The sequence below is a fragment of the Acipenser ruthenus genome, chromosome 7 (genome assembly GCF_902713425.1).
Source record: "Acipenser ruthenus chromosome 7, fAciRut3.2 maternal haplotype, whole genome shotgun sequence".
NCBI classification, from domain to species: domain Eukaryota; kingdom Metazoa; phylum Chordata; class Actinopteri; order Acipenseriformes; family Acipenseridae; genus Acipenser; species Acipenser ruthenus.
The window spans coordinates 68,196,044-68,219,862 of NC_081195.1; the positions used below are offsets into that span (position 1 = coordinate 68,196,044).

At 43.9% G+C, this 23,819-nt stretch overlaps 1 protein-coding gene across 2 annotated transcripts in view; it reads right to left on the reverse strand.

Annotated features, from left to right (window-relative positions):
* Positions 1 to 23,045, reverse strand: part of gys2 (glycogen synthase 2) — a 35,349-nt gene extending 12,304 nt beyond the window's left edge. Inside the window, exons 1-10 of one of the 2 annotated variants that reach the window (XM_034027381.3) lie at positions 22,625 to 23,044; positions 16,288 to 16,469; positions 12,193 to 12,384; positions 11,203 to 11,388; positions 8,591 to 8,735; positions 5,983 to 6,100; positions 4,727 to 4,847; positions 3,117 to 3,223; positions 1,948 to 2,007; positions 1,102 to 1,180 (exon numbers count right to left, since the gene is read on the reverse strand). In XM_034027381.3, coding sequence (XP_033883272.1) covers positions 1,102 to 1,180; positions 1,948 to 2,007; positions 3,117 to 3,223; positions 4,727 to 4,847; positions 5,983 to 6,100; positions 8,591 to 8,735; positions 11,203 to 11,388; positions 12,193 to 12,384; positions 16,288 to 16,469; positions 22,625 to 22,745 — 1,311 coding nt within the window. In that variant the 5' untranslated portion in view covers positions 22,746 to 23,044. Of the gene's footprint in view, positions 1 to 1,101; positions 1,181 to 1,947; positions 2,008 to 3,116; positions 3,224 to 4,726; positions 4,848 to 5,982; positions 6,101 to 8,590; positions 8,736 to 11,202; positions 11,389 to 12,192; positions 12,385 to 16,287; positions 16,470 to 22,624 lie in introns of both variants that reach the window. The other variant, XM_034027382.3, reaches the window with a different exon arrangement.
* Positions 23,046 to 23,819: the final 774 nt, after the last annotated feature.

Below are 23,819 nucleotides of genomic sequence, written 5' to 3' on the forward strand. Positions count from 1 at the left end.
ACGGCTTAACAACACAAGAGAGGACATCAATAGCATCAATAGCACCATTAGGCACTTTCCCTCGTGAAGCTCATCACTACCAGGCTGTATAAGAGACAACAGAGGATTTATCAAAAAGATGTGATTCATGCTGGGACACCAAATTAATATCCATTAATATGTATACTTTAACACACGCACGCACGCACGCACTCACGCACGCACGCACGCACGCACACCTATTGAATTCTGAACTGATGTTTCAATGTATGCTGCAGTGCCAGTGTGCATGAATGCGGCTCTTATTGTGTGCTTATAAAAGCAGATGATTGTTTTCTCTTCTGGGCTTGTTTATATGTTTTTGTGCTCTATTGCTGTCAGAAACAAACGTGTATTTATTAGCTGTTGGAGCCTCGCTGATGTAGCTGACCCTTTCTTGCATAGGGCTGTTTGGATTTCAACCTCAAAAATTATTCCTGACATTCTTTATTAAAAGAATCTCCGTGGGCCTTGCCTTTGCCTTTGAAATTCAGATTGTGACTCTAAGCATCTCCCTTTTAAGAGAAGGAATGGCTCTGCACTGCTCAGCCTGGTTTTTAATGTGTTGACAGGCTGCTGTTACCGTGCTTATTGTTTTGTAAGAGGTTTTCAATGTTTGTTTTAACAGGAAAGACGGATATCATTTTTTAAGCGAACCAGAGCTGCAAATGCTATATTTATAATACTTTCAACAGTCCACACTCTCAAAACACTTATAAAATCATACAATTTGAATTTATTTATAACCACTATTGACAAATACATTATTATATTGTAATTATTACAGCATTATTATTATCGCATATTTGTTCCTATGAGAATGTGTGATTATTTTTGACCTATGCGAACATAATTACTTGAAAATTACCAATGATTATTTTGTGTTGAATTATTTTGCATAGCTTTGAGTGCTCTGAGGAGTGAGAAGGAATCTAGAAACACGAGTTCAACTTTAAACAGCAGATGAAAAATGTAAAACATCTAGTGTTGTAACTAGCCCAGGTTAGCTAGAACCCAATGGCATAGTCAGGCTGCCTGAGGGTTCTTCCAACATGTGCCAACAACAGAGTATTTTAAAAGTACCTGGGTTCCATAGATGGCTCTTTTCATGATGGTAAAGTCATCTCTGTCAAGAATCTTGTTCATATCTGGTATTTCCCCTCTGCAATAAAATAAGCCTTAATTGCAACCTGGTGATTACATTCGTGTGATACACAGACCACCCAAGTGACCCGAATCGTGCGTCAGACCCGCAAATCAACATTAAAACCTGCAGACCCGCGACAGTCACCGTACAATCTGCTCAATAAAACTTCGATGCAAGATCTCTGTGTGGGTGATGTAAAAAACTGAAGTTTGTCATTATCAACATAGGATAGTAAGTACACTCCATTCATTGAGGGGCTCTGAATTAAAGCTGGAAATTATATCAATTTAAATGAACCAATGTTGTTGTTTTCTTTTTTCTTTTATTGATTCAAAATGTAATTGTAATAATTTAGGTCAGATTAATTCAAAATGTTCTGGAGGAAGCGGGATACCCCGAAACCAAATAGTCTGGACCATCATTCCAGTTGGGACCCAGAAATGCATTCATTCCAGATCTGGCCGTTCTAAATTACAATACCACTATCCATGTAAAGGTCATTTTCACCAATGGGACAAGGCAAATGATTGAGGGCCGAGGTCTTTCACAGTACACTGGATGACAAATGGAAATGAAGCACCCATGTGAAAGATCTTGTCCTGGTTTCTCAGAAAGGAGGATTCTATAAAGCAAGCATCAGATTAATAAGTAAAAAAAGCAGTTACTGACAGGTCTAATCCTGAAATAGACAGGAGAGTGGGATGATGGGTGTGCCAGAGTGCAATAAGCACACAGCATCATTCAATAATGTAATGATGAATTTGATATTAGGAAACACTTACTTTAACAATGCATCGTACAGCTTCTTTCCAAATTTCTCTTTAACTGAGTGAGCAGTATCCCTGTGTAAAACAGTAAAGGGAGGCTTTTGAGCAATGCCGTTTCTCTGTATATTTTGCATCACCTGTTTTAAACACAAGCAATAAGCACACACAAACAGAAGCAAATTTGCACCAGTAAAGAACTTGAGAATGACATCAGGTAACACAATGATGGCCATTGCTATGTACTTGCACAGTAGTTACCATGTAAGTGCAGGAACCATTGATAGTTACCCCATTATTACATTGTAATTACATGGCTATATATGCCTTGTAATCTAACATGCTTGTGACCTTCATTCATTCAACAAGTTCAAGACTCTTGTACTAGCCTACAGATGCCTTGACCAGTCTGCACCCAGCTACCTCCAGACCCTCATCTCTCCCTACACCCCCACTCGACCTCTCCACTCCGCCTGCACAAGAAGACTAGCTCTACCACCGCTACGCTCCCCTGCCTCCAAAGCCCGCTCCTTCTCCACCCTTGCTCCGCAGTGGTGGAATGACCTTCCTACAGATGTCAGGACTGCCCAGTCCCTGACCACATTCCGGCACCTCCTTAAGACCCACCTCTTCAAAGAGCACCTGTAGAACTCCTCTGTTTGTATCCTGGGACACTATCACCCTTCATGTAAATGTGCTTTATTTTGCTCTTATCAGCCCCCTATTTTACTGCATTTAATCCTGTACTTCAGAATACTGTAATCTGCCAAGTGTTTAACCTGTAGTACTTTGTATTTAATCACATCCTGATGTAACTATCACTATTTAATCATATCCTGATGTAACTATCACTATTACCTGCTGTATTATTGAATTGTGGTTTGTCAAACTTGTACTTTGCTTGAACAAAAGTTATTGTATTTCTTGCTCTTATTGTATTACTTGTATTGTAACGCTTGAAATGTTTTTGCTTACGATTGTAAGTCGCCCTGGATAAGGGCGTCTGCTAAGAAATAAATAATAATAATAATAATAATAATAATAATAATAACAACACCTGTGGTAATGTGAGGAAAGTAGCATTGTAATCCCTCTCTATGAAGTCCAGTCTCATAGGCTGGAGAACAAGCACTCAACACACGGGTTCAGTAAGAAGCAAAAGCACAAGAACAGACAGACGTCTTTACCACAGCTGCTTCCGGATGGCCTGTCCCTTCAGTGTTTCCACATTGAAGTTGTTCGTCTTGGCTGGCATAATGAAAAACACCACGACCGTGACATCACGCTTATGAACCTGAAAAAAATACATGAGTGCCTTAGCTGAAGAAAACATTACATATATTACTTTAAAGACAGCTGAGGATATCTCTTTCATAGCACCAGTTTCACCTGCTGTGTACCACATCGCATCACAAACAAAGCCCATTCAAGACATTTCTGCCGTGGTTTAATAGCGGTACTGTTGACATCACCTGCTGGAAGAAGAGGAATTCCCTGCCAATTCTATGTCAATTCAAAGCAGCAAAGTCCAAATCAGACCTGTATCTCACAAAATTCTCATCATCAGCCTTTTCTCTCTCTTCAATGAAAATTAGTTGTATTTTGTAAGCAGTATATAATATAATCTATAGTTAAAGGATGGAGTGCTCGTGTATGACCATTTTTACAATCCCATGGCCTGCAGGGAATATTACTAAATATATTCAATCTATTTTAAACACATACCCTCCCCCCACCCCCCCACCCCCACACACACACACAAAAACACAAAAGACACAAAAGAAATTGAATACGCGGAGCAGCAGTAAATATTGTGAGCCATTGCTCTGCAGAACTTCAGAGTTCAAGTCATTTAATCCAGGAGAAGCCCACAGGCAGGGGATTCATCTCTGCAAGCACTGACTCGTGCACTGCTATGTACTAGCTGTCAGCCAAGCTTATCCTCAACCATGAAGAACCCCAGCACTGAGATGGTTCTCTCGTGTGTCGAAACAGGAGATGAAAAACACTGGCGATAATTCAACAGAACTTCCCTTTTACACACGTGGCGATTGATGTTGCTTTATCTGAAGCCCTTGGAGCCAAAGAACAGCTTGACTTGACTTTAGTGCTGCTGGGACAAAATGTTATGTGGGCACAAACGACAGCATGTCTTTTATGCTGCAGTAAATCCTAGAATTGGGTACCGAATGCTGGGTCGACACGCTAAGGCTTCAGGTTTAGACTGACATTACTTAAAATCCGACTCAAGTACAACCTTGAGCTGCAGTAGAAATACATGCTATGCATAACAGAATCTTTTACATGCCTGATAACAGCCTAGCTCAATAGTACCATGATAGAGTCCTGGGAATTTTAAAGCTTTTTGAGTGGAGGGTGGCTTAAATTAAAGTTGGTCTGGCTTACTAGGAAAGAGTAATTCAATGGACAAGCAAACAGTTTTAATAAAGCATTGCTTTAAAAAACAAATGTTAAGGCCAAGGATCTTGTCTTGGGTGGGAGTCACCCTCCAATGGGGGCATCTGAGACTGGGACCCCTTGACCCGCAAAAGGGAATTTTAGCAACAAAGGAAGGGTGGACATTCAGAACAAGATAAGCCCCGTAGGTAACTGGTTTAGACTGAAGAGAGACTTGTAGCCTCACTCCATGAGCCAAGCCTCCTATGATGCACAAATGCAGCCACCTCACTGTACAAAAGCACCCGGGGTCCAGGGAATATTAGACACCACAATCCAATTCTGTTGAGGGCACTAGATATTATGAGGGGTATTTCACACAACTTCCCAGATACCTTACCCTGAGCAGGAAGTTTAATCTGGAGAGCGACTCCAAGAAGATATCAGCGCCTTTGTTCATAAACTCGTATCTCCCGGCGATAAAGAAGAACAGGGTCTTTTCTAAATTGAAATCAAGGTGCCTGCAAGTTCAAATAAAACATGTTTTTAAAAAGATGCATTTTTAACAGCGTCTGACTTTAAAAACCAGTTCCAGCCCAACGCTTCAGCCATCTGCAAAACATGAGCAAGGAAATGATAATGTGGACAATCCAAATTGCAATAGCTGAGAAACTACATCAAGCAAAATGATGTGCATTCCAGAACAAATACAGTCTCTGGAACTTAGCCTTCTGGGAATTCAGCACCTGTCTTAAACTGCCTGGGAATCTGCAGAGCAGAACACTCATTTAAATCCAGGTTACAGTATAAAAACGCCCCTATTTGTAAACACCTGCAAAGTTGTTTTATAATTTGTTCAAAGTGCTACCAGGATAGCACTGGAAATAAGCACACATGCCTGGCACACTGCTTTGTGTGAGCTACAATAAGGATCAGCACAGTATGCAGTAGTACAGTACTGTCCCTGTGTTTTGTTATTTTCCATCTGAATGTTCTGACAAGATTTTAAAAATCTAAATTCTCTGCATCAAACTGATTCCTAGCATCTCTGATAAAGTTGCTAAGCACTAGCTATCACTTCTTTGAAATAATGATTACTGTATTGCCTGCAATAGAGGCTATCAATGGAAGTATATGTCACATCGAGTTGTGGCTTATGCATTCAACTCCAGGTTCTTGCTAACTTCCCATTATTATGTTCCCTTGATCATGCATTACTGTTGCTGTGGATGTGTGGCATGTTGGATAGTCACCTGCGTGCTTCACCACTGGGGCAGTCAAGCCTAAGCAAGGGGGCACTTCTTTAATGAGGCCAGTATAAGAATTACACTGGGGTAGTTCAGGTATGCACTGATCATTTCCCATTACAAATCTCAAAACGGCTGATCTAATTAAACATTATTTCAATTATTCATTTATTACTCACCTATCATTCTCAAACCTTCAATTAAGATTAAGTATTTGGACCTGGGTTTGATTTTTTTTTTTAAGAATTAAACCCAATCTTTACAAATTCTCAACAGCAGAGCTCACAGATATATGAATTCCATAGTAGGTACCAATCTTAAACACCATCTACTGTATACACTACAAAATAAAGAAATCTAAAGAGAAGCCGTGTAGTTTCACTACAGCAGCTGATTACTGGTACTCTACCCGTAGAAGTGTCCGCGGACAAACTCCTGAAGCCGCACTTTGTTCGTGGAATGAAGGTTCTGGAACTCGTGCATGGCCGAAAACTTCTTAACATTCAGACCATTGGGAGTGACTACGTCTGTAAAACAAAAGCAGCAGACAGGTCAGCAAAGAAACTGCAACACCTTCTGACATGGGTCCCACTGTTCAGACCCAGGGGACTTCTCTCCTGTCAGAAGAAAAAGGGTGCCTTTTGGGTTACTTTTCTGTTGTATATGTTGCTATGCTTTGTCTGTGTATTTTCTTTCAATTCATTCACATTGCTTATCTGGGTATGATATCTGGAGGTTGTCGGTGTCTGGTACTCTTCTGTTGTAATCTCTTGTAGTAATATATCTTATTATTAGGGGGTGTGTCAAATGCATGAATTGTGTTTATTAGAAGGTCTAAAAGGATACCAAAGCTGCAATGGAGTAAAGTTACACAATGAATTGTGAGGGTGTTTATAAGAAGCCCTGAAAGGATATCAAGCTACACTGGAAACAGTTACAAAAGAAGGAATTGTTAAAATGATGTAACCACAGGTTAGCTATAAAAATGCATGTATAGAGCTCTTTTGTTGGACCAGAGGAAGGAATGAAGACTGCACACTCTCACCCCCGGGGTTGGTAATTATGCCCATAAAATGCCTGTTTTGTATTGCGTGCTGGTTTTTTGTATTGCGTGATGTCTAATGCAGTATTCATATTAAACTGACTAACTGCTGTATTGAGAGAATCATTCGGGTTCATCCACACAATAAGCCACATTTCAACATTCAGCTTCAGTTGGAAAATAACAACAAAGTAGAAGTATACTTCACTTAGCAAGCACTGCAGATCAGTGCAGGTGGAGCTGAGGGTAGTCTGAATTTACTCACTTCTCAATATGGAGTTTACCCACTTCTCATTTAAGGAATAAATCGTTTACTCACTCCTACTCTCCTGAAATAAGCAAATCCTGGCTATACCAAGGGTTAAAGCCAAGGCATGTTCCAGTTTAGTATATAAAGTGACTCCTGTGAATTTAATGATGGGCAGAATCTCTTCTGATTAAACTTTAACCCACAATCCTGCTGCGGTGTGGCTTTAGGGGAATTGAATTAGTATCAGGATGTGTCACAGGGCAATGGGTGATAAAGCCATTAGGGGCTTTGTTCCAGTAGCATACATCCTCACTGAGTGATACCTAGATGAGCATACTCACCGATTGGAACAAACCTAATGTTGGGTGACAACAAAAATGCTTCAGGACAAAGGGAAGTGATACAGAAGAGACTGGCCAGCAATTAGGATGAGAACGCTAATGGTCAGAGGGGCAGGGAGGCCAAACAAACAAAAAATAACAGCATTGAGAAATCACATGTTATTGTGCTTGAAATCATGTCATAAAAAGACAATTCTTCAGACATGCAAACATAAACAACAACACCTGTTACTTTAACTGGGCACTTTGATATGATGAAGAAGAGAGCTTTGCGATCTTGAGAGCCAGCGTCTGTGTATCACTGTGAATGTAATAAACAGGAATAGAACAACTGATGGGAGAATAGCAGACTGTGCCTCCACCACAGTGTTTTAAATAAGGCTTTGCTGTTTAGCATTGCACATGCTGCAATACAAACGACCTGTAAAAAGCCACTTGAGATTCCTTTTAATTCCAATGATGACAAAGGTGAATGCATTAGCAGTTTAAACCCCGTTTCTTGGTGATGTTTGCACGTCCAGCCTCACCAGATCAATACTTTAGATTTGTATTAGTAATGAACGAGTTTAGTGGGCTAGCTGGCAGGCAATGTGAACGCTGTCTATGCTTGTGAATGGCAATCATTTCCCTGGCGTTGGTCACATCCATCAGTACTGCAGTGTACGTGCTGAACAATGACTGCAGCGCGAAACACATGCAGGGAAAGGGAAGCTGCGAGTGAAATCAGCCCTCAGCTCTCCGATAAGGAAGATTACACTGATTCGCACTCTCATCTGTTTCATGAAGAGCCCGGGCAGCAGAATTTGAGTTGTGAAATTCAAAAGGGCAGCGTCAGTGACTGCAGAAGTCGACAATCTATTAGTGAATAATTCATCTTGAAACACATCTAAGAGACACAGCGACTCGACTGTGATGAGCTGGCATGCACCGTGCAAGGCCATAGCTATCCTGTATGTAAGCCGTGCCAGAACAGCCAACAGTAAAAACACATGGAAACAGCATTTTTTCAAGCAACCTCGTTCTACAGGACTTTTTCCAGCAACTTCGAATGAGGTAATGGGCTTGTGGTGATGGAAAATGAGGGAAATACTTTAATGATGTAATACTTGAACACCCTCTTTAGTTTTAGGAATTTAAACAACAACATCAGAGCTATGTTTGATTTGAGAAACTTGGTGAAAACGATTTCCTAATTTCATTTAAATATCTATTTACTAGTTTCTTCTCCAGTTGTCAGTTTTCTGGTGTTTACTGGTCCTCCCCTTCCGCTCACAGACACAGGGCCCTTACCTGGCCTCCATCCCAGTCTGACAGCAGCAGAGACACAGGGCCCTTACCTGGCCTCCATCCCAGTCTGACAGCAGCAGAGACACAGGGCCCTTACCTGGCTTCCTCTTGAGCATGTGGTCAGCCTCGATGGCAGTGATCTGTGACACTGTGGTGAAGACGTGTGCACAGTGAACAGCAGCCCGCTCCATGCAGTACCGGTGGTATATCTGCCTCTCCCCGGCCTCTTTATCAACGTTGAACTGCCCAGGACATGCAGAGGGAAACAGGGGGGCACATTAACAGGTCTCATGGCTGTGGGACTGTGGAGTTTAGTGACTAACACAAATCCACAAATAAAGGCTGCTACACATGAGAACCTATCTTTCACATCTCAGGCAACGTGGGGGCAATACCGTGGTGGCACAAAATAAATAGGATTGAATCCTACTTTTTTGCGATTTCTTTTTGCGATGTCACTACTTCAGGTGTGTGTGGTCATGTCACTGCTTCAGGTGTGTGTGGTCATGTCACTGCTTCAGGTGTGTGTGCTCATGTCACTGCTTAAGGGGTGTGTGGTCATGTCACTGCCTCAGGTGTGTGTGCTCATGTCACTGCCTCAGGTGTGTGTGGTCATGTCACTGCCTCAGGTGTGTGTGGTCATGTCACTGCTTCAGGGGTGTGTGGTCATGTCACTGCTTCAGGGGTGAGTGGTCATGTCACTGCCTCAGGTGTGTGTGGTCATGTCACTGCTTCAGGTGTGTGTGGTCATGTCACTGCCTCAGGTGTGTGTGGTCATGTCACTGCTTCAGGTGTGTGTGGTCATGTCACTGCCTCAGGTGTGTGTGGTCATGTCACTGCTTCAGGTGTGTGTGGTCATGTTACTGCTTCAGGTGTGTGTGTGGTCATGTCATTTTGTTAGCTGCTATACAATCACTTTAATTCGGTATAACCTGCAGGTCTCTTTGGGTGATAGTGCCACGTTGAATACCTTACTAAGATATTGTGATTAAACTTTAGTGTAAAAGGTTAAACATCATACATTGTACAGAGAGTCCTGGCTTGTCTTGCACATCACCCATCTTACTCGATTCCACCAGAACTTGTTGAATATCAACCCTCAAGGACTTCACTATCTGTATCATGTAACAATTGCAAATCAGCAATCAGCTTAACAACTGGCCTTTGGCTCAGACTGACCTTTTTGCAGAAAAAGAGGGTCTCACAAGGCTTTCTGATCTCTTTGTAAATGTTACTGTTAGACAGGGAACATTTAGAGCAGCAGTAAATAACTGGTCTAGAGGAGCAAGCTCCACTTCTTGGCATTATTCGGCATGGTCCTAGCTTATAAATGTCAGACTGCCTTGTTATACAGGGAAATGTTAACTCCCTTTGCAGGACGGAATGAGATATGCGTATGAAACTATTGTTTCAAATGTCACAAAGCAGTTACAGGTAGCCTACGATGTGCTGATTTCAGAATTGGGAATCACATTCACAATAGGAGAATTAAAGGTGTATAAAAAGTGCATTATTATAAAGCATAACCAACACGGGCCACAGTACTTACACAGACTGTACCTGTTATCTCGAGCCACACTGATGTGGATACAATGGAGACTGTACACATCCTGAACAGAGTTATGAAAGCCGAAGTACTTTAGACATACAAGACACTAAAAAAGGTGCAATCAAAAACAGACTGGTAATTTCAGAATTCAACGCACATGACTGAAAAGCCTGGGCTCATATCCCCTATATAATGCACACACTGTAAAATACACACACTAGCCACTGTTTAGAATGTGCAGGGAGCTACCTGGTCCTAGCCACTGTTTAGAATGTGCAGGGAGCTACCTGGTCCTAGCCACTGTTTAGAATGTGCAGGGAGCTACATGGTCTTAGCCACTGTTTAGAATGTGCAGGGAGCTACATGGTCCTAGCCACTGTTTAGAATGTGCAGGGAGCTACATGGTCTTAGCCACTGTTTAGAATGTGCAGGGAGCTACATGGTCTTAGCCACTGTTTAGAATGTGCAGGGAGCTACATGGTCCTAGCCACTGTTTAGAATGTGCAGGGAGCTACATGGTCCAAGCCACTGTTTAGAATGTGCAGGGAGCTACATGGTCCTAGCCACTGTTTAGAATGTGCAGGGAGCTACATGGTCCTAGCCACTGTTTAGAATGTGCAGGGAGCTACATGGTCCAAGCCACTGTTTAGAATGTGCAGGGAGCTACATGGTCCTAGCCACTGTTTAGAATGTGCAGGGAGCTACATGGTCCTAGCCACTGTTTAGAATGTGCAGGGAGCTACATGGTCTTAGCCACTGTTTAGAATGTGCAGGGAGCTACATGGTCTTAGCCACTGTTTAGAATGTGCAGGGAGCTACCTGGTCCTAGCCACTGTTTAGAATGTGCAGGGAGCTACATGGTCCAAGCCACTGTTTAGAATGTGCAGGGAGCTACATGGTCCTAGCCACTGTTTAGAATGTGCAGGGAGCTACCTGGTCCTAGCCACTGTTTAGAATGTGCAGGGAGCTACATGGTCCTAGCCACTGTTTAGTCAATTTTGTAATTTATTTGGTCAGTTATTCTAGAATGCTATAACTGATTATACTGCGCACTCTGCAGCCTGTGTAGCAAGCAGAATTTAAAATGCATAAAAGAGTTACACATTATATAATAAGATGATGGTACACACTGTTTGTGCGACCTATTGTTCTAAGATTACCTTGTCCAGGTTGTTGTAGAAATCAGCATTACCGGCACACAGGTACCTCCCCAGCAGCGTGGCGTGGGTGGTGAAGATGGTCGCTAAGGGCAGCTTGCGGGAGCGGCACAGTATTAGCCCGGCTCCCGCCTGCCACTCGTGGAAATGGGCAATGATGCTCGGTGTCCCTTGAAACTGATCTGTGAGCTGGAGAAGAGGAATTTCTGTATGAAAATCTGTACCGAGACACTCACAAAAACCAAAAAAAAATACAATAAAACTCCAGTAACAGAAATATCTCACCAGGGCGGACTGCTTAATATCATTCAATCAAAAAATATAGCAGTAAAAACAAAAGCAGCACCCATGGAGGCGTAACAGGGCAGAGGCTGGGCGTGAACTGAACCTCAGACTGCAAGCAAGTGTCTTAACCGCTATGCAAAAGAGCCAGGCTCGTCTGCATTCGTGGTGTAAGAGCTTTTAACCTCACCTCATCTCACTGACAGGGGATAGAATCCGTCACACAGCAGTGCCCGTTACAGAGACGTGCAGCTTTTAGATGAAGGGCTAATAGAATGGTAAAGGGTTACAGAACACCGTGCAGTGATTACAAACCCCATTCCTTTACCTTCGCTGTATCCCTTGCTGTCCGTATTACAGCAATAGATTTATTAACATCATCCTGATTGTTTTGATATTTGTATTCTCAGATCATGGGTTGTAAGTTACATGGGGAATACATTCCCCAGGAGACCTGTCATTTCTCTTCAAAGCCTCTTAGTGTGCTTAGCCCCCCAGTGTTCTGCAGTCATTGAAGAATGCCATTACCCTCAGATAGGTTTACCATGGTATATTTGCACAGTAAATTTGCATCTAACCTTACTTTTCCCATGCTTATACTATTGTGCTTTCTCATGGTTACAAATACTTTATCATGCTTTAACATGCTTTCAATGTGCTTTTACTGTGCTTTTATACACTGTTTTAAAGCAGTACTCTTTGCATGCATACCTCTTTAAAGAACCACGCTGTTAGGGACCCGAAGAGTAAGGAGTCATTAGCTTCTCTATCGTGAAAGGGAAGCCCAATGCCTGCCGCATCCCAGAATTCCCCTTTCCAGCGGTCCAGGTTCCAAGCAGCGGCACCGATGTCAAACAGGACTACGTACGGGCTGCCTTCAATTAACCACCGGCCGAAATACACCTGAACAGCAAACACAGGAGCGTTAGAGTCACAACGCACAACCTATAAGGAACAGCTGAATCAGGGAGACAAACGTTTCAGTAGTGCCTTCATCAGTGTAGTCAACGTGATTAGTTTATTAAAATATATTCACAAAGTGGAACAAGAGCTAACATGGCACTAAGCCTTACTGGTGCAAACTTTACAGCAATCTGCATTGTGTTTTGTAAAATACTCTGATGGTAAATCTGTATTTTAGTAGAAACCAGACTAGCTTGCAGGTTTACAATGCCACTGCTGTTCCTACAAACCTCTGTGCTGAATCACATTAACATGGTGATTCTCATTGTGTGTCTTTTACTGCTGTTCACTTTCTGTATGGAGCCAAGGACAAAGGGGATGCTTCATACAGACCAAAAATACAATTGGAAAAGTAATGTCCCTATATTTGCATGCACACTTGATTCAAAGAAATAAGAAAAAATCACTGAGTACACTTGCATGCAAATTGGATTCAGTTTGTATTGAAATACATATCCATCTGCCCAAAAATTAAAATGCATATTTTTAATAGCTGTATTCCCAGAATACTTTCTATATATAAAAGCAATGACTGATAAAAAAAAAAACCTGCAGTAAGTGTTACCTGTGTTTCCAGAGAATCTTTAAAAGCAACGCTACTCTGCCCCCTGCTGGGATAAACAGTCTAGTGTAATTTAGATCTGTGAGAACACAAATAAGCAGGTATAGGAGCTTTTCATATATCTGAAGAAAAATCCAAAAGTTACGCTACTGCATAGAGACCCTGACCAATTATCTGAAAGACATTACAAATATAGCGAATAAATAAACAAGGTATGTGCCTCCTCACAACTCCATAGTTTCAAGTATCTTGTATGTCATAGTACTCTATCCTTCTATTCACAAATTTCACGCAGAAAAACAATATTATCCACTGTAGATGTGTCTAGAATGTTTAGTACAAGTACATGTGCTTTTGCTTTCAAGTTGGTATTAGTCTATGGGAAAATCCTTAAACACTATGAAATGCCTACCTTTGGTTCCCAGGGCATTGTTGGTGTGTTTGTTCTATAATATACAGCCTGTCTAGTCTGCAAGTTGAGCCACATCGTGATGATCTTCACATGCTCACTTTGCATTTCATTTTCTGATTCAGTCATCACATCCTGGCGACTTTTTAAATCTCTTTAAGACTCTGAATCTGTCCTCCTCTAGTGGATGTATGAAATACAGTCCATCAGTGAGATCCTCTTGGGGCAGGTTGCTGCAGTGGAACAGTGTATTGCTACATTCTGGTGCACCAGCTAAACTTAGAGAGAGGACATGTCTGAGAGCCGCTCTGAGCTCACAGAGCTGTGTTAGGCTTCTCAGTCTTAAAAAGACAATGTAATATCATGTCTGAGAGCCGCTCTGAGCTCACAGAGCTGTGTTAGGCTTCTCAGTCTTAAAAAGACAATGTAATATCATGTCTGAGAGCTGCTCTGAGCTCACAGAGCTGTGTTAGGCTTCTCAGTCTTAAAAAGACAATGTAATATCATGTCTGAGAGCCGCTCTGAGATCACAGAGCTGTGTTAGGCTTCTCAGTCTTAAAAAGACAATGTAATATCATGTCTGAGAGCCGCTCTGAGCTCACAGAGCTGTGTTAGGATTCTCAGTCTTAAAAAGACAAGGTAATATCATGTCTGAGAGCCGCTCTGAGCTCACAGAGCTGTGTTAGGATTCTCAGTCTTAAAAAGACAATGTAATATCATGTCTGAGAGCCGCTCTGAGCTCACAGAGCTGTGTTAGGATTCTCAGTCTTAAAAAGACAATGTAATATCATGTCTGAGAGCTGCTCTGAGCTCACAGAGCTGTGTTAGGATTCTCAGTCTTAAAAAGACAATGTGATATCATGTCTGAGAGCCGCTCTGAGATCACAGAGCTGTGTTAGGATTCTCAGTCTTAAAAAGACAAGGTAATATCATGTCTGAGAGCTGCTCTGAGATCACAGAGCTGTGTTAGGCTTCTCAGTCTTAAAAAGACAATGTAATATCATGTCTGAGAGCTGCTCTGAGCTCACAGAGCTGTGTTAGGATTCTCAGTCTTAAAAAGACAAGGTAATATCATGTCTGAGAGCCGCTCTGAGCTCACAGAGCTGTGTTAGGCTTCTCAGTCTTAAAAAGACAATGTAATATTTCAGAACCATACCAAGTTGCTGTTTAATATGTGTGCTCGTTTATAGTGCTGGCTGGGAAGGAAACTCTGACAAAACCTACCTTATGAGGACACAGTAATGTTTAAACTGAGATTTCAAACAGAGAAATGCAGCAGTATTTGCTTTAGCTCCTGTAACTTTCATGATTGTATTATTGTGTGTGTGTGTGTGTGCATGTGTCGGTGTGTGTGTGTGCATCAATGCGTGTGTGCGTGTGTGCGTCAGTGTGTGTGTGTGTGTCAGTGTGTGTGTGTGTGTGTGTGTGTGTCAGTGTGTGTGTGTGTGTGTGTGTGTCAGTGTGTGTGTGTGTGCGTGTGTGGGTGGAGGGAGTTTTGTTTCACCAATGTATATGGAATTTAAATGAAGAAATATATAAAGCCGTTCAGCTGTAAGAATAGATATTTGGCACACAGTGTGCTTGCTAAAAGTTCACTGGTCCCACCAATAATAACTGCCTCTGTTCAGGGGAGGCAGAAGCAGAGCACATTGTAGCTGCAGCAGTGCATATCTAATTGAATGAATGGGTGAGGAAACAATAGGTAGTAAACACTGCACAATATATGTGGCTGTGCAGTACTTACTGTGCACAGCATGGCTAGCCATGCCTTGAAAAGCCTTGAAAACGGGTTACTCGTTATGTCTTACACTGAGTTTTCCTTTTTGATTGCTTAAGATCCCAAACTGTTCACATGTCCAGACCTATCAATTAGGGGCAGCTGTGCAGATAAACAAAATATTTATAATATTTTAAATGACAGCAACACATTGTAACCTGCAGCACATTGTCTCCCGGTTCTGTGGTAAAATGCAATCCAGCTTTAGGTATTATAAGTAAGGCACAACCAAACTTACCATGTATAGGGTCCCCATCCCCAAGCTCCAGTTACATGAGCTTTTCACAACTGCTCCACAAACAGTTACTTGACAGTTGTTATGAATGAACTAAATCTCCTAGCTGCCTTACTGAACCTTATTAAATGTTGTCTGGATCTGTTTCAAATAATACTGATGAGTGTCAACAACAATACATTAAGCCAGGATGAACAGCTGTCATGAGAAGAGAAGGAAAGTGTAGAAAGTGTACCGAGTCCCAGCTTCATCACTACAGTCAAGGGGATTGCTGTACGGTTAGGGTTAGGGTTACCAGCTTCATCATTACAGTCAAGGGGATTGCTGTACGGTTAGGGTTAGGGTTAGGGTTAGGGTTACCAGCTTCATCATTACAGTCAAGGGGATTGTTGTACGGTTAGGGTTAGGGTTAAGGTTAGGGTTAGGGTTACCAGCTTCATCATTACAGTCAAGGGGATTGCTGTACGGTTAGGGTTAGGGTTAGGGTTAAGGTTACCAGCTCCATCATTAAAGTCAAGGGGATTGCTGTACGGCTTGTCGTCATGCAGCTTTGAAAATACAAAGCCAAAGACTTGTATTGCATGCTGTCATTCACTCCCAAGTAGAACTAGTATTTTAAGTGTACATGATAGCATTAATCTGTTACAGATGTAATGCTACCAGACAGTTAATTGGATGAACGTAAACTAAAATAATGTACAATGACTGATACACTTCCTTCTCAGCTCGTATCAAAGGTAAGCTGCCTAAACGGTTGAGCCTGCTGACCTTGAGAAGTGTGACAGCCCCATGCCATGCTGTGCTCCCTCTTTACTTGTGGCTGTAGTCTTTCCAGGATGAGATTGGTAGAGCTGCTTTACCTGACAGCCATTGGACCGCAGGGCATCCATGGCCTTCTTAATGGCAGGGTTGGGCGGCTCACACAGTTCCACCTGGGTCTTCACGTTGTGGTCGTAGTACGGACCCACCATGAAAAAGTTCTCTCCCCATTCGTCAACTGTGATTTTCGCTTTGGTCTGGATTACAGTGTAAATTCCTCCAACTGCAGAAAAATATAATGAATAAATACATGACAGATGCCTCCCTCACATTCAGAATCTTTCAACAATGTGAAGAACAGGGTTCTTTTCAAGCTTCATCACAATTAGAAGAGAGGATCTCAGATTATGACAACCCCCTTGAAAAACAGGACATTTATAAGTAGTTAAAAAAGAATTCCCAATGCAAGCAGTACCATCTTTCTATTTCACACTTAATAAAGAATACAACATCAGCTTGTTGGCCCTGGCCGTATCCGATTCACAGATAACACTGGGAGTGAGGCCTATTCTAGTCATTGGAAAGGTTTTATCTTTAGAGTGAGTGTGTGGGACGGGGTTGCTTTTGAATGCGTCACTGTGGCAAAGTGCCCCGCCCCTGTGTGCATTTGTGTGTTCTGTGTATGTATGTATGCGTGCGTGTGTTAATGTTGGTGTATAGATTGGTACACGGGATATAAACGGGTCTGTGTTTCACGTGTGTTTAAAGTGTATAATTATATTTAGGCACGAGGATGGCACATCACTTCACGTGCAGATAAAATGTGTATAATGTGTGGCACGGGGTTGCACGTAATGAATTCACGTGCTGGGATTCAAGTGAGTAATTAATTAGTAATTGAATCCCAGCACAACAGTATATATAGATGCACAGTTTCACTCAGTCGGGGTTGGTGTTCGGTGAGTGGAGAACGGGAGAGAGAGAAGGAGAAAAGAAAGTCAAAAGTAAAGTAAAGTAATTAGTGTTATCTGCTCACCGTGTTTGTCCGTTTGTCTGTTCACTGTTTAGTCCGTTTTGTTTATATGTTTCTTTTGGCGTCAAGTGCCGTGTCCTGTTTTGTATTCCGTTGTTTAAACCTTTTATTTTGTTATTAAACGCTGAGTGCAGCCATTGCACTCAGCTCATCACAACCACCGTCTCTTTGTTTGAATTCCTGTCTGGTCTGACGCCACCCACTCTGGCCGTCTTTGTGACACGTGGTGTCAGAAGTGGGATCGACAGCGCCTCCAGGACTCAGGCCAGAGCAGGAACCGCAGTTTTGGATTTAAAAAAAAAAAATATATAAAATAAAAAAAATAAAAAAATGGCAGAAGACGCCATCAAAGTGCGGGACTGGATGCTGGAAAATGCTGGGCTGGAGGCCCAGTCTATACCAGTAGTCGTCCAGTTCCTGCAGTTTATGGATAGGGAACGATGGGAGGCTTATGCAAGGGAGCAGACCGTAAGCACCTGGGAGGAAGGTGTGGGTTTGGTCCTCAGCTACCTGGAGGCAATTATAAGTGGAACAGCAGCCCAGGTAGCAGTCCCACCAGCAGAGGAAGAATGCCTGCTGTCCCCGTCTCCACCAGCAGAGGAAGAATTCCTGCTGGTTTTGCCTCCACAGCCCAAGCGGGAGGAGCCTGAGCGTCCACAGCCCAAGCGGGAGGAGCCTGAACGTCCTACGCCTGAGTGGGAGGAGCCCAAACGTCCTACGCCTGAGTGGGAGGAGCCCGAACGTCCTACGCCTGAGTGGGAGGAGCCCGAACGTCCTACGCCTGAGTGGGGGGAGCCCGAACGTCCACAGCCCAAAAGGGAGGAGTCGGTGCGTCCACAGCCCAACAGGGAGGAGTCGGTGCGTCCACAGCCCAACAGGGAGGAGTCGGTGCGTCCACAGCCCAACAGGGAGGAGTCGGGGCGTCCACAGCCCAAAAGGGAGGAGTCGGTGCGTCCACAGCCCGAAGAGAGGGAAGTCGGGGCTTCCACAGCCCTAGGACCCAAGCTGCCAGCAGAGGGTGAATACCTGCTGGTCCCACCTCCACCAGCAGAGGGTGAATGCCTGCTGGTTCCACCTCCACCGCAGTGGGAGGACTGCTTGCCCCTCCCACCTCCACCAGCAGAGGGTGAATACCTGCTGGTTCCACCTTCACCGCAGTGGGAGGACTGCTGGCCCCTCCCACCTCCACCAGCAGAGGGTGAATACCTGCTGGTTCCACCACCGCCAGGAGCAGAGGAGCTGGAGCTGCCTCTGCCTCCACCACCGCCAGGAGCAGAGGAGCTGGAGCTGCCTCTGCCTCCACCACCGCCAGGAGCAGAGGAGCTGGAGCTGCCTCTGCCTCCGCCACCACCCGGAGCAGAGGAGCAGGAGCTGCCTCTGCTGCCCGTACCTCCGCAGGGAGTACGGTGGCCGGAGCCCCAGAAAGGGGAGCTGTCGGCCACGAAGAAGGGGGAGGAGGTCTGGAGACCACCAACCCCAGCAGCAGTTTCGCTGCCGGAGATCGTGTGGGAGATCAGGAGACCTGCTCCCACTGCAGCACTTTCGCTGCCGGAGATCGTGGGGGAGGTCCGGAGACCTGCTCCCACTGCAGCAGTTTCGCTGCCGGAGATCGTGTTGGAGATCAGGAGACCTGCTCCCACTGCAGCACTTTCGCTGCCGGAGATCGTGGGGGAGGTCCGGAGACCTGCTCCCACTGCAGCAGTTTCGCTGCCGGAGATCGTGGGGGAGGTCCGGAGACCTGCTCCCACTGCAGCAGTTTCGCTGCCGGAGATCGTGGGGGAGGTCCGGAGACCTGCTCCCACTGCAGCTTCTTCGCTGCCGGCAGTACTGAGGTCGGAGCCCCACCAAAGGGAGCTACCGGCTACAAAGACAGGGGGAGAGGTCAGGAGACCACTTTCCCCAGCAGCAGTTTCGCTGCAGGAGTGGAACAACAGGCTGTCAGCCGTGCCACTACCGGCAGGGGTGCTGACAGCATGGCCAGCCATGGGCCCACTGAAGCCTCCCTTCCCAGCCCGAGACTTTGTCCTGGACTGCTGGGTTTTTAAGGGGGGAGGTGGCCGTTGAGGCCATGTGTGCTGCGCACAAGGGGGGGTATATGTGGCAAAGTGCCCCGCCCCTGTGTGCATTTGTGTGTTCTGTGTATGTATGTATGCGTGCGTGTGTTAATGTTGGTGTATAGATTGGTACACGGGATATAAACGGGTCTGTGTTTCACGTGTGTTTAAAGTGTATAATTATATTTAGGCACGAGGATGGCACATCACTTCACGTGCAGATAAAATGTGTATAATGTGTGGCACGGGGTTGCACGTAATGAATTCACGTGCTGGGATTCAAGTGAGTAATTAATTAGTAATTGAATCCCAGCACAACAGTATATATAGATGCACAGTTACACTCAGTCGGGGTTGGTGTTCGGTGAGTGGAGAACGGGAGAGAGAGAAGGAGAAAAGAAAGTCAAAAGTAAAGTAAAGTAATTAGTGTTATCTGCTCACCGTGTTTGTCCGTTTGTCTGTTCACTGTTTAGTCCGTTTTGTTTATATGTTTCTTTTGGCGTCAAGTGCCGTGTCCTGTTTTGTATTCCGTTGTTTAAACCTTTTATTTTGTTATTAAACGCTGAGTGCAGCCATTGCACTCAGCTCATCACAACCACCGTCTCTTTGTTTGAATTCCTGTCTGGTCTGACGCCACCCACTCTGGCCGTCTTTGTGACAGTCACTCATTACCAACACTGAGCACTCTGCAACGGCTAGTCATGTGTGCACATAGCCCAAAGGACTTCATGTATTTAATTCCCATGATGACACAGTGAAATATCTCAATTCAGATCTAATAACCCTCTCTATAACAAAAATGAAGAAGGTGTTTCTTAAAACGTTCTTCCAGCTTTGTGAATACGGTCCACTTTACAATTCTTCCTCCCTAGCCTGTGAGAGCGCAAGGACCAATGCAGCTCTCCCTGTAGGGCCACAGTCAAGATCAGCATATCAGAGCTACCAGGATTTGAACCAGTAAACCCGACTGCATGACTCACGCCCCATTGGAGCCACAGCAACATAAATATTTACACCGAGGGTAAAGACTCTGCAGCTCTACTGCTTTCAAAACGGGATTCCACTCTGAAATGAAAAAATCATGTATCAGTGACAGTTCATGGAGAATGACGTGGTGTGGATAACAACTAATGAGAAACAGCACACTGCTGACAGGGGGTCATGAGAAACAGCACACTGCTGACAGGGGGTCATGAGAAACAGCACACTGCTGACAGGGGGTCATGAGAAACAGCACACTGCTGACATGGGGTCATGAGAAACAGCACACTGCTGACAGGGGGTCATGAGAAACAGCACACTGCTGACAGGGGGTGCTGAGAAACAGCACACTGCTGGCAGGGGGTGCTGAGAAACAGCACACTGCTGGCAGGGGGTGCTGAGAAACAGCACACTGCTGACAGGGGGTCATGAGAAACAGCACACTGCTGACAGGGGGTCATGAGAAACAGCACACTGCTGACAGGGGGTCATGAGAAACAGCACACTGCTGACATGGGGTCATGAGAAACAGCACACTGCTGACAGGGGGTCATGAGAAACAGCACACTGCTGACAGGGGGTCATGAGAAACAGCACACTGCTGACATGGGGTCATGAGAAACAGCACACTGCTGACAGGGGGTCATGAGAAACAGCATACTGCTGACAGGGGGTCATGAGAAACAGCACACTGCTGACAGGGGGTCATGAGAAACAGCACACTGCTGACAGTGGGTCATGAGAAACAGCACACTGCTGACATGGGGTGCTGAGAAACAGCACACTGCTGACAGGGGGTCATGAGAAACAGCACACTGCTGACATGGGGTCATGAGAAACAGCACACTGCTGACAGGGGGTCATGAGAAACAGCACACTGCTGACAGGGGGTGCTGAGAAACAGCACACTGCTGGCAGGGGGTGCTGAGAAACAGCACACTGCTGACAGGGGGTGCTGAGAAACAGCACACTGCTGACAGGGGGTGCTGAGAAACAGCACACTGCTGACAGGGGGTGCTGAGAAACAGCACACTGCTGGCAGGGGGTGCTGAGAAACAGCACACTGCTGGCAGGGGGTGCTGAGAAACAGCACACTGCTGACAGGGGGTCATGAGAAACAGCACACTGCTGACATGGGGTGCTGAGAAACAGCACACTGCTGGCAGGGGGTGCTGAGAAACAGCACACTGCTGGCAGGGGGTGCTGAGAAACAGCACACTGCTGACAGGGGGTGCTGAGAAACAGCACACTGCTGGCAGGGGGTGCTGAGAAACAGCACACTGCTGGCAGGGGGTGCTGAGAAACAGCACACTGCTGACAGGGGGTGCTGAGAAACAGCACACTGCTGACAGGGGGTACTGAGAAACAGCACACTGCTGACAGGGGGTCAATCCTCTTTTTAAACGTATCGCCTGTATTGAATCCTCTGTTTAAACATATCGGCTGTATTGAATCCTCTGTTTAAACATATCGGCTGTATTGAATCCTCTGTTTAAACATATCAGCTGTATTGAATCCTCTGTTTAAACATATTAACTGTATTGAATTCTCTGTTTAAACATATCACCTGTATTGAATCCTCTGTTTGAACATATTAACTGTATTGAATTCTCTGTTTAAACATATCGCCTGTATTGAATCCTCTGTTTAAACATATCGGCTGTATTGAATCCTCTGTTTAAACATATCGGCTGTATTGAATCCTCTGTTTTTAAAAGTCAATGTCAATTACTGAATGATTTACTAATAGTAAATGTTTTCCTGAGGGAGCGATATCAATAACTGCTCTGGTGAGTGAGTTTATTGAACTTTTCAAAATCAATATTTGTGAACTTGTCAAGCGTTTGTTGGTCCTGGTCTCCCTGATTACCCCACGGTCCCCAGATTCCATATAAACTAGATTGTCTTCTAGAAAGTCTGAATAAAGCCCATCAGCATCAATATTATTTATTGTGTAAAACCTACATTTCTGCTTTGCCCAGCACTCAGAAACAGGGGGCTAATGAATCATACTCCAAGGAATTGAAATAGCAAGTCATGTGACATTTACATACTGCAGTGCTGGACAATACTAAACGTTTTGTACAGTATAGCAATGTATTTAAACCACAGAGTTCGTTATAGCCCTCTTTTTCAGACACATAATGGATTATGCAATACTAAAATTGCTTTAAATGGACTGCTCAGCCATGCCCTGCAGTATACCATGGTAAAAGCATAGTAAAGCGTAGTGAAAGCATGGTAAATCACAGGTAGATATTATAAAGTATAACCACAACCATGGTTTCAGTGCAAAACTACCTTGCACGTTTCCCATGGTGCGCGTCTATAGGAACTCACGAGAATAGTGAACTAAATAAAACCACACACCTTTGTTAGTTACTTCCCAAGAAACTTCAAAAAGCAATAAATCTTCCACTGGTAAATCTTCATCTTCCCATTGGGGCAATCCATTCAGAGAGGTCATCGAGAGAGATCTCGAGAGAGGCATATTCCTTCTAGTTTAAACTCCCACAAAGTTCAAATAATAATATAAAACAAAATCAAATATAAAGTGTTTCAAACTTTAAAAAAAAAAAACTGCTCCCCGTTAGGTATTAAAAACTGCTGTCTGTTCCTTCTTTATCTTGAATAGCACTTCTTTCGACCTGATTAGTGCTGAAAAGATAATGGGTTTTTAAAGTGTCTGTCTGCAGGGATTACATTAAACTTAATCCCGTGGATTTGCTGGTTCTGAGCCGGGATACTCACAGCAGTAAAGAGCTCCCGGTTGAACTCCTGTCACTGAAAGACAAATTGCTCCGCCTATCCTGTTTCTGATTGCTGCAAGGGGCGACGTGCGAGAGGGTATGCATCGGTCATGACCGTTGAACTATGTGTACAGATGTGAACCTGCTACACTGAGCTGCGTGTCGAAGATTTAATGCGTTCAGGGCTGCTTAAATTATTATTATTATTATTATTATTATTATTATTATTATTATTATTATTATTTATAGTTTTCAAAAATTGTTTTCAGATGAGTTTTGATTTCAACAGGGTTGCGCAACTAAATACATACGATTTACTGTTATAGAGTTCAATGATAATAGGCTCTTTTGAGCAAGAACTTGTGCATATATCCCCTAATAGGCTTACTACTGGAGGTACACAGTTTAAACGTGCTAATTTAACAATAGTTTTAAAAAAGCATCTTTAATGCAAAGTGTTCGAATTTGCTGTTTTAGTTTCTAATATATTTGCTATCGATATCAAATCCACACAATGATTTACATTATGTCGCATCCAAATTTTCCGAGGGTTTGGTTGCTTCTCGACATGTTTTTCTTATTAGAGAGATAATTTAACAGAGGCTCAAGTTTACATTCACCTGAGGCAGATCATTGCTTGAGATTTGTCAGCAATGAGAAATCTCTCTCGTACGTCTTTGTTGCCATCTTGTGGCGAATGCTGCTTGTTACAATTTTACCGGACCGCTTCATTAACGTGTTCTTATCGCTGAAGGAGGTTCAGGCACTGAAGGCGACCCCTCTATTCAGGAAGTTGATGTACAAGCTAGTAAATG